We start from the raw sequence: 12,134 nt of genomic DNA, 5'->3' as shown, positions 1-12,134 counted from the left end.
AAGACTAAAATTGTCAATAAAATATAAAAACCAGGAGGCTAACTAATACATTACTGTTGCTCTAACTGAAAATAAATAAAAACCCCAATTACTTTCTAAAGGCAGAGATATCCTCAAATTATTAGGAAAGAAAAGAATGCTCCATATCATGCTGGTGGTTCTATAATGTATTAACCTTCTTTACTAGTTGAACAGCCTCTGTTTTGTTAAGATGAGGATATGTAAACACTGTAATATATTTACTTGGTTCTTTATCAAGTGTTTGCTCTTTATAAACATATGTCCAAGCCTCTCTCATTTCATGAAACAACTGAAATATATTTATTTATAATTATGTTTGTATCAGATAATTCCAAGGTATAAATAGCACTTTTTGGGTCTGATTCTCTTCATGGTTCTGTTCATGGTTTCTTGTTTACTTTTAAGTTGAGTAATTTTTACTATAAGTTCATTTTTCTTAAAATTTTATTTGCCTTTTTTTTTTTTTTAAAGATTTTGTTTATTTGACAGAGAGACACAGCAAGAGAGGGAACACAAGCAGGGGGAGTGGGAGAGGGAGAAGCAGGCTTCCCACGGAGCAGGGAGCCCCAATGTGGGGCTCGATCCCAGGACCCTGGGGGCTCCATCCCAGGACCCTGGGATCATGACCCGAGCGGAAGGCAGACACTTAATGACTGAGCCACCCAGGCGCCCCTTATTTGCCTCTTTGAGGCAAATTCCTTCAGAAAGGATTTACATTTGATTGTGTTAGGTGCTTGGAGATACCACCAACGAATATTTTAAATCAAAATCTTAACTTGCTTTTTAAATTTTTTAATGGACCACTGAAGTAGTATGGACTTAGGGTGGAAACCTACATGAAAGCTCGCTCACAGTTATAAACTTTCATGAAAGACCTATTTTCTCCCCTTTATTCAATGACAAATTTTAAGACAGGCTATTTTCCTTATATTCCCCCAAAAATGGAGCTGTTGTAGGTTTATTTCTAATTTACCCTTGTGCTGGAAGTAGCTCTTTAGGGTCCCAACTTTAGAGATATGCTACCTGTTAGATATTCCACCCCTGAAGGGCCTTGGGATTTGTCTACATTAGAAAATATCCTCAAGGATAGTAGGCTTTAGGCTCCGTTTGACTCTCTTGGATCCTAGTTTCATTTAATCTCTGATTTGTACTTTCCTTTTTGTTTTGAATTGTCATGGCGAGATTAAAATTAAAAAAAATTACCTAACAATTTGTTTTTAACAGGAGTGTTATTTAGTTTGGGCCCCAAGGTGCCATAATTCCATAACTAAGAGCTACATAGCATTACCTTCAATATTATTCTTTTTAATAGCATGTCACCTATCCGAGCTCTTGTGGTTTCTACTACAGTTATTTCTTGTAAGACTTTTAACTTTGTGTATCTATACAACTCTGCATCTATTGCTTGAAGAACTGGTTATCTTTCAAAGAGGTAAAATATACTTACTCATAGGATAAAGCAAGAGTTGATAACAATAATTACTATATATTTCATTAAAATTATAATTTATTATAATAATTGGTAACAAATTATTAAATAATGATTTAAGCAAGGTTATTTTATTTTAGTAATAACTCTTCTGCCTTCAGAAACTCTTACTTACTTTGGAAGGAGAACCATCAGTAATTTTCACCAACTGCCAAAGTATCGAGTAATGGGAACACTGCAGTGCCTGTACGACTATCTGTATCAAATAAAAAAATTCAAACAAATGAGACATAATTTATGTTTGCATAGTATTAAGAGAACAATGTTTATCACAGTTTTTTCTTATAATATGGTTTCAAGTCCAAATTTTTGTAGCATTAATAAGAATGTGTAAAATAGTGTTTGGTTAAAAAAAAGACAAACCAACGTATCAGTCTAGAGAATAAAGATATAATGTATGTTGATAAATATGGACCCAAATATCACTGTGCTTTAAACAAAAATCTACTGTTACGAATATTTTGCTTAGGTTTTTAAAGGGAGGTTGAAGAAATCATTTTTATCCAGATTTTATAATTAAATGATGATTTTAAAGCATTTTTACTATGAAATAGAACATTCATACAGAAATATGCATAAAACATTTAATAAATTAATATAAAGAAAAATACCTTTGTAATCACCATCCAAATCAAGAAATAGAACATTGCTAGCACCTTCTCCCAATAAAATGTCTTTTTTCCCCCTCTAAGGGTAATAGTCATTTTGACTTATCAGTCAGTACATTTTAAGTACCCAAGTCTGCACCTCTAAATACTGAGTTTATTACACACCTGGTTGTGAACATTACACAAATGGAATCATGCAATATGAATTACTTTGAATCTGACTTCTTTCATTTTAACATTTATAGTTAAGATTTATACATAACTGTTCCATGTAGCTGTAGTTCATTATTTTTTGGTCTTGAACTATATTTAGAATATCCTATTTATTCATTCTATTGTTGATTAGCTGGTTTTAGGCCATTATGAATAATGTTGCTATAAACTTTCTTATATATGTCTCCCGGTGTCCATGCATGCATTTGTCTAGCTCAGAGGTTCTTGAAGTTTTTAGTTCTCAGGACCTCTCTCTTAAAAATTACTAAAAAATTACTCAAAAAAACTACATTGCTTTTGTTTATGTGGGTTATTTAACAGATTTATCATATTAGAAATTAAAAATAATGTTTCAAATATGTATTAATTCATTTAAAAATTAAAGTAATTGTATCATAATAAAGTATGTATTTCTGAAAAAGAACTAAATTTCTAAAATGAAAAACATTTAGTGGGAAGAATGATAGTTTTACATTTTTATAAATCTCTTTAATGTCTGGCTTAATAGAAAACAGGGTTTCAAATGTGCTTCTGCATTTTATTAAAATATGCTGTTTTGATTGAAATATATGAAGAAATCCAGCATCACTGATTAGCTGGAAAAGGAAGGCATATTTTAATAGTCTTTGCAGGTAAATGTGGATATTCTTTGACACGACACCAATACTCCAATGTACATTTGTGAGAGAATGAGAACGAAAAAAGCAAATAACATCTTCCTCTTCTTATGAAAATAGTTTGACCTCATAGATGTGCCCTGGAAATCACCAGCGCTCTCCAAACTACACGTTGAGGGCCACTGCTCTAGGAATAAAATTGCTGGATTATATAGTATGTGTATGTTTAACTTTATGGATTTATTTATTAAAGATTTTACTTATTCATTTGAGAGACAGAGACAGAAAGAGAGAGAGAAAGCATAAGCCGGGGGGGGGGGGGGGGGGGGTAGAGGCAGAGGGAGCAGACTGCCTGCTGAGCCAGGAGCCCAATGTGGGGTTCGATCCCAGGACCTAGACATCACAACCTGAGCCGAAGGCAGACACTTAACCATCTGAGCCGCCCAGGCGCCCCCAAGAGCACTATTTTAATGTAGTATTAACTTACATTAACTTATATCTCTCTCTTACTAATGGAGATGGGCAGGTTTTCATTTTTTTATTGGCACTGAATTCTAGTTTTGTGAAAACTTGTCTCTATTTTTCAGAGACAAATAACAGAATTCAGGAAAATAAAACTGATTAAGAATTATAACTACAGGAGAATTTCATTGTGGATAGGGCTTTTACTACATTTTTGTTTGAATACATGTCTTTACTGCAATAAAGCATAACTAATAATATATTCCATTATTATAATATCTCTATTATCTTCCCCACTTGATAAACTAAAAACTGTAAGAATAAATATATGTAGATAATAAATCAAAAGAGAAATCAGTAAATAGAATGCTGAAGGAAGTGGTTAGAATTTTAGCTGATTTTACTTCAAAAGTTTTAGGTTTCAAATCACATAAGCAAAAGATACCTCCAATGTCCCTATTCAGCACTAAAAATAAATCATCAGAGTTAGAGGAATGAGTAGTGCTACTTTTGATGCAACACCAGTGAGATGATGTCAGGGTTTTATCAAACATAATAATAAATGATTGACTCATGTCAGAATGCCAGAAACAAGACTACTGAAACACTGTCAAGTTAAGAACTTTAATGCTAAAGAAATCACCTTACTATATAGAAGATGCTCAGTACAGTACTCGTATTAGTACTGAGACAAATTTTGATAACCTCTAATTTAGAATATAATGGTACATTGATAAAGTGATTTGTGTGGAAGGAAAAGAGAATATTAAAAAAAAATTATCTTCAGTTTGAAACAACCTGAATTGTTAAATTACTAGAAAAGTAATATACAAATTAACATTATCGATGGGAAATTAAGATATAGAAAAAAGTAATATTGAAGAATTGCTTAATTTTAGTTACCATTTCTCCTAATCATCACAAATATAATTTCCTTTCCTTATACATTTCTACTGACCTATATACTAGGAAATTATTCAAACTGTTCCAAAGTTTTGCAGAAGTTTCTTGGAGGTGGTTATGAGGGAAGGAGACACTTGATCACTCCAATACTTATTTCAAACAGAGCATCCCCATTTTAATCTGTTTCATATACTGGCGTTCATCATGCATTTACTTTAAGGGATCCACTGCATTATTTTAAAATAAAAAGCTCACTTTCATTGACTAGGAAGCATTTTGCCTTCTCACAGGTATAATTATATAATACAGCTGATCACATTTCAAAAGAAAATTTAGAACACTTCCTTCTGGGCTTTACACATCAGTCATACTGATATTGTATATCCTCCATACTAAGCGATGTTATCCCAACTTGTCCAGAAGTCATTTATTCAGCAACTTCATCTTTCTGTAGTATAGACAGATGAAACAAGGACAAACAAACTGAAAAAGCCAAAAGAGATTGTTTTAACCAATGAGGACCAAAGTCCTTCGGCCTTTCCTTGATTAATACTCTAACCCTAGAGAGGATCTTTGATAATTATAGCAAATACTGGGCTGATGACAAAGAATTTCTTTTGACCCTACCCCTCTGTCCTCTTGTTTCCATTAGCTAACATTATTCCTGGGAGGACACGATAATGTGTACTGCACATTTCTGGGCAAAAGTAGTTAAGAAGCAGGAGTGCCTTTTCCATCTTTTACTCTCCTACCTACCTGCAGGATATCAATGACCCAGGAGACCTTCGGTCCTTGAGTAAGTGGGTGGTGCAGTGACACCCCACTTCCCTTAATTGCACTTTATAGGTATGGGCGTGAGAAATAAATTTCTATTGTGTTAAGCCACTAAGATATTGAGATTAATCTATTATAGCAGTTAGCATTACCTTAATCAACATAAAAATGCTTAGTCCTTTCCCTTAAAAATTACTTTTACCTATTTAAAGGAACCATAGCTCTCATCTTTGATTAACAGATTGAATTAATGAGAATCATTCAACCTCTGGCTAATGGTATCACACATCTTGAAGATGAACTGAAGATTACTTTACATGTAAATAAAGTCCAAACGATAAGCTCCTAGAATGTTTATGTTTAGAAAAACTGAATTTTGGGGGCGCCTGGGTTGCTCAGTTGTTAAGCGTCTGCCTTCGGCTCAGGTCATGATCCCAGGGTCCCGGGATCGAGCCCCACATAGGGCTCCCTGCTCTGCGGGAAGCCTGCTTCTCCTCCTCCTACTCCCCCCTGCTTGTGTTCCCTCTCTCACTGTCTCTCTCTCTGTCAAATAAATAAATGAAAATCTTTAAAAATAAGGGCACCTGGGTGGCTCAGATGGTTAAGCATCTGCCTTCGGCTCAGGTCATGATCCAAGGGTCCTGGGATCGAATCCCGCATCGGGCTCCCTGCTCAGTAGGGAGCCTGCTTCTCCCTCTGCCTCTCTCTCTCTCTGTCTCTCATGAATAAATAAATAAAATATTAAAAAAACAATAAAATAAAAATCTTAAAAAAAAGAAAAACCGAGTTTTTATGGAAAATAAGACTATATAATAAGGAAAAATGATTATGCATATGTAATATATACATGTGTAGATACATATCATCTACATATATAGGATATGTTTAAAATACTGAAATCAGGGCTCCTGGGTGGCTCAGTTGGTTAAGTGTCTGCCTTCAGCTCAGGTCATGATCTCGGGGTCCTGGGATCGAGCCCCACATCGGGCTTCCTGCTTTGCAGGGAGTCTGCTTCTTCCTCTGCCTGCCACACCCCCTGCTTGTGTGCTCCCTCCCTCCCCCCGTCAAATAAATAAATAAAATATTTTAAAAAAATAAAATAAAATACTGAGAATCTACATAATAGCTGTGGGATATACTGGGGCTCTTTCACTTTTCTATTTGCAAGAGACTTTAAGGGAATGGAGGATCAAATTTTTTTTTTTTTAAGATTTTATTTATTTACTTGACAGAGAGAGACACAGCAAGAGAGGAAACACAAGCAGGGGGAGTGGGAGAGGGAGAAGCAGGCTTCCCGTGGAACAGGGAGCCCAATGCGGGGCTCGATCCCAGGACCCTGAGATCATGACCTGAGCCGAAGGCAGATGCTTAACGAGTGAGCCACCCAGGTGCCCCGAGGATCAAATTTTTAGTGGATAAGTACATGACAAAAGAGTGAACTAAACTAAACTAGTCTGCTTCTCATATCCAATACTGGCCTATCATATTTAGAGTAGGTTAGTATGAGTAACAATTAATATCCCCTTTTAAAAAAAAGCCTTTAGATGCAAATTAATAATCAGCATGGCTTACCAAGAATGTAAGGCTGACAAATAAACACAAGAAAAGATGTTCAACATCATTAGCATTAAGGAAATGCACATTAAAAGCACAATGAGATAGATACAACTGCGTACCTACTAAGTTTGCTAAAGTAAAAACAATATCAAGTGTTGATGAGAATGTGGAACTGGGACTCGCACACTACTGGCAGGAATGCAGAATGATATAGACACTCTGGAAAATGGTTTGGCAATTTCTAATAAAGTTAAACACACACTTATACCCTAATACCTGCAACTGCACTCCTGGGCATTTACTTTAGCAAAATGAAAACTTATGTTCAAACAAAAAGCTGTACACATATTTTCACAGCAGCTTTAGTTGTGAGAGCCAAAAGATGGAAACAACCCAAATGCCTGTCAATAGGTGAATGGATAAAACAAACTGGTATATCCACACAATGGAGGAGAACTGATTAACTGAAAAAATGCACCAACTATTGATTCAAACAACTTGGATTAATTTCAAAGGCATTATGGTCAGTGAAGACATTATGCTTACCCAAAGACTTTATGCTCTAAAGAGTTACATACTTTATGATTCCATTTATTTGGAAATCTCAAAAAGAGAAAACCACAGTGATGGAAAACAGAGCAGTAGTTTCCAGGAGATGTAGGTAGGGCAAGCATCTAACTATAAAGGGACAACATGAAGAAAAAGGTTTTCTTTTTTTATAGGGGATATTTTAAAGTGGGATGATGAAAGGGGTATTTTTAAAAAGGGATGATGAAAACTGTTCTGTATCTTGATTGTGGCGGTGATTACATAAATCTAGACACATGTTAAAATTCATAATTTTACATAAAAGGAAAATAAGTCAATTTTACTGGATAATAATTAAAAAATAATAATATGGCAAAGAGCAGAGTTTGCGGTAGTATTTTTCTTAAGCAAATGCTAAGAAAAGCACAAACATTAAGACAAATCATAGTGATAAAGAAGTAACAATTCCTTAATAAAGAGGAAATATTCCTAAATTCTACATGCGCTTTGGTAATGAAGGATCATCCAATGTGTTGTATTACCAGTGGGCATAGTACACTATAAATTAAAAAAAAAAAAAATCACTAGAAGGGTAAAAAACGGAGGTAAAAAATTCAAATAGTTAAAAGTTAACTTCTGTAACTAAAAAATTAAAACTTCCCAAGGAATGGACTGCATAGCCGGCTAATGCACATTAATCCTTGGCAGTTTTGGACCCTGGAATTTTGCTGTTAAGCTTTCTTATAAATTCCAAGCAGTATTTAAAACAAGGAAGAGTGTAAAGAAAAATGCGGTATGTCAACAGTAAGTCCAGTGTGAAATATTATAGTCTTTTTTAGTGATATCTCTTCATACTGATCTCCAAAAGGGGGTTTCGTATATAGTGGAAAGCACATTGGACTACGCGTTCACAACATACCACCTTAGGCCTACTCTTTAACAGTTCATGTGTACTAGCCTTTTCTCCTCAAATAATGTAGGCTTTAACATCAAAAAGATCTTGCCACTTTCCATCTCAGTGATCTGCTTAAAAGACTCAATGAACAATTTCTGCTGATTACCTTGAAATGGTATAGTAATACAGGCAAACAGTTGTCCAAACAACATATACAGCATCACAACCATTCAGAAATCATTAAGAAACCGTAACATAATTCTTAGTGGAGATAGAATTATGGTCCTTATGAAAGGGTGAAAGTAGGGAACATCCATAATTCCAAAAGAAGAATAGTCACTTAAAGACATATTCAAAGTGAAATGAATGGTTTATGCAAATAGATTCCAAACATTTAAATATAAAAAAAGACTATTAAAATACAAGAAAAAGGAAATATTTAAATGACTTGAAAATGTGGGGAAAGGCTTTCCAAGTAACACATCAAAGAGAGAAAACAACAGAAAACGACTAATAATCCTGATTATATAAAGAACATTTATAATCCAGGCATCAAGATATATAAAATTAAAAAGATTCCCACTGATAAATTATTGCAACAAATGACATAAAGCTAAGAACATTAAAATAGAAAAAAGCTTATAAATTAAAATGAACTAGAGATCTGCTGTACAACATCGTGCTTATAGCTAACAATACTGTATTGTACACTGAAAAATTTGTTAAGAGAGTAGATCTTACATTGTGTTTTTTACTACAACAAAATATATAATACAACAAAAAGATGGGGAAACATAAAGAAAGGTAATTTTACAGAGGTATATAAATAATAATTAGAGATATAACTGTATGACAATTTAAAATAGTAATCTGAAAAAATAACACTGTTACCAAATGTTCACTATATGAACTCCATTTTTCAAACAGACGTTTACTCAGTATCCAAGTCTTCTGCTAGAGTAAGAGCTTAAAACAAATATATTCCCTGGATCTCAGAGAAGAATCTAATGGGAACATAAATAAGTATCAACTATAACAATTTAGTAATTGGTTTGACTAAGAATACACACACAGGGTCAGATGCTGAGGGGCAAGAAGGACTCTGTCTTAGCTAGGAAGAGTGATAATGGTTAGGAAAAACTTTCTAGAGAAGCAAAAGTGTATACTAAATCTTTAAAGAAAGATGTAAGATTTAATCTGGCAACAAAGGGAACGTGGAGGTTGAAGGAATAGAAATTTCAAAAAAAGCTTCACCAATAACTCAAAAGGCTGGTACAGGATAAGTGAAAGCATACACTGAAGCTAGATCAGCAGAAACCAAATCACAGAGGACCTTATAGGAGGGTGACTATACATCCTGCTTTATGCCTATGTCTTGGAATAATTAAGAGTAACCTACCCCCTCCCACCCCCCGCTTTCACTTTCAGAAGAACACTTGTTTGGACAATAACACTTGTTTGGACAATCAACTCACTATGATAAAAAAAATCTGGATGATATCCTAAGAATACTAGGTAATGCACAGATAGTAACATGTTCATATTTGAACAGAAGAGTAACATGATCAGGTGTTTCAAAAATATCCCATTCACAAAAGCAAAGAGAAGTGCTTCTGTTTAAGATTTATTAAAGTAATATTCGATGCTTCAAAATAGATGTATAAAGCACAATAATAAGATTAACCTATGAACAGACAACCAAATTTAAGAACTAGTATGATACCAATAACTCTGTATCCACCTATGATCTCTTCCCCTATTCCTTAGGGCTGACAAACTATTCTACTAAATTTCATGTATATTATGTCCTGGCTCTTGAAAAAATACAGTTTTATCACATGTACATATCATTGGACAAATACACTTTAATTTTTCTAGTTTTTGAGCTTTTCAAAAATGGTGTAACACTGTATGTTGTCTTTTGAGGGAACAGATGTACATCTGAGCCTTGCCTCTGAAGGATCTATAAAGATTAAAAAAAAAAAAATGCAAATTTTCATGCTCCACCCCTTAAGATTTAGAATCAACAGAAACAATTCAACAACCTTTTTAAACAATTAATTTTAATTTAAATAATATTTACAATCATTCTATGTACCTTTGCTCGAAAGCTGAAAAACAAGAATAAAGATTATATCAATCTATGGCTCTTAGTTCTGAAATTTCCACCATGTGATAAATGTTTTCTTTTGTTCTTGTGTTTTGGTCTGGGGCTTTCTAAACCTCAAAATATATATTGGTCAGGCTTTGAAACAGCCTTATAAGTATGAGAAATAATTACTCTTATTTTTACCCTTTTGCATTTGGATAAAATTAAGGTATAATTTATATATAAAGAAAAATCTACTGTTTTCAATATACAGTTCTGCAATTTTGACAAATGTATAGCCAGGTAACCAACAAAACAATCAAGAAATAGAAGAGTTCCACCAACCCTCAAATTCCCTCATGCCCTTCTGTAGTTAAGTCTCTTGCCCCATTCTGGATATGTTTTCTGACCCTATAGTTTTGCGTTTTCCAGAATGTATAATAAAATTGTACAGCATGTAGTTTTGTGTATCTGATTTCTGTTACTCTGTATAATGTTACTGAGAAACATCCACGTTGTTGCATGTAGCAGTAGCACCTTCCATTTAATTGCTGAGAATTATTCTACTGTATGGATGACAATACAATTTGTTTTTATACCTTTATCAGTTGAACATTTGAGTTGTTTGCAGTTTGGGGCAATTTTGAATACAGTTGCTATACACATTCTGGTATAGGGTTTTTTTTTTTTTTAATTTTTATTTATTTTAGAGAGACATAGAGCATGAACAGGGTGAGGGGCAGAGGAAGAGGTAGACAGAATCTTAAGCAGGCTCCCCACTGAGCATGGAGCTAAGAGCAGGGCTTGATCTCAAGACCTGGAGATCATGACCCGACTTGATCAAGAGTTGGAAGCTTAACCGACCGAGCCACCTAGACACCACTCTAGTATAGGTTTTTATGTGAACCAAAGTTTTTCATTTCTCCTGGATATTACTCAGGAGAGGGACTGCTGGGTCAGAGAAGTATCTATGTAACTTTATAAGAAACTGCCAAACTGCTTTCTGAAGTGAATGTGCCATTTTGCAGTCCCACCAGCAATGTATGAGTTCCACTGCTCTTGAAATGATTGGTAGTATTACCTCATTGTGCTTTTAATATGCATTTCTCTAATGACCAGTAATAAGTTGCTTTTCATGTGTTTATTTGTCATCTATCTTCTTTGGTGAAGTATCAGTTGCTTTTCCTAGTACTGAATTTTGAAAGATCTTCATCTTTTTGAATACAAGTCTGTTATCAGATATGTGATTTATAATTATTTCCTAGTCTTATATTTGTCTTTTCGATTCTCTTAATACTGTCTTTCGAGAGAAGTGCTTAATTTTGCTGAATGTGTATTTTTGAAATTTTTCAATTATGGATCATGCTTCCGATGTATTTAAGGAATGTTCGACTAACTTAAAGGTCACAAAGATTTTAACTCCTGTGTTCTTTTTTAAATGTTCTATACTCGCAGGTTTTGCACTTAGGTTTATAGTCTAAATGGCCTACTTTGAGTTAATTTTGTATATGGTGTGAAGTGTTAATTGAGATTTTTTTTTTCATATATATATTCAACTATTTCAGCACCATTTGTTAAAAAGATCATCTTTTCCCAAAGAACTGCCCTAGCACCTTTGTCAAAAATCAACTGACCACATATATGTGAGTGTATTTCTTTCTGGATTCTCTATACTGCTCCTTTGACCTTTATGTCTATCCTTTCTTCAGTACCACACTATCAAAGTTACTGTTTAGTCCTGAAATGAGGTAGTGTAAACATTCTAACTTTGTTGTTCTTTTTCAAAATTCTTTTGGTTATTTTATTTCTTTTGCCCTTCCATATAATTTTTATGAATCAAGCTGTCAGTTTCTACAAGAAACCCTGCAAAGATTTTAAATGGAACTGTGTTAATCTAAGATCAGTTTGGGGAAAACTGGTATCTTAACAATATTGAGTCTTCTAATTCATGAACATGATATATCCTCATTTATTAAGA

The 12,134-nt window shown here is 34.0% G+C and overlaps 1 protein-coding gene across 1 annotated transcript in view; it reads right to left on the bottom strand.

Moving 5' to 3' along the window:
• STAG1 (stromal antigen 1) overlaps positions 1-12,134 on the bottom strand; it is a 423,306-nt gene that overhangs the window by 62,436 nt on the left and 348,736 nt on the right. The window contains exon 22 of the mRNA XM_032408640.1: positions 1,626-1,706. Coding sequence (XP_032264531.1) covers positions 1,626-1,706 — 81 coding nt within the window. The remainder of the gene's footprint in view (positions 1-1,625; positions 1,707-12,134) is intronic.

Source organism: Phoca vitulina, unplaced genomic scaffold, assembly GCF_004348235.1.
Source record: "Phoca vitulina isolate PV1807 unplaced genomic scaffold, GSC_HSeal_1.0 scaffold10, whole genome shotgun sequence".
In the NCBI taxonomy this organism is placed as follows: domain Eukaryota; kingdom Metazoa; phylum Chordata; class Mammalia; order Carnivora; family Phocidae; genus Phoca; species Phoca vitulina.
Note: the sequence above shows the minus strand (reverse complement) of the source record. Positions and strands in the feature narration are given on the sequence as shown.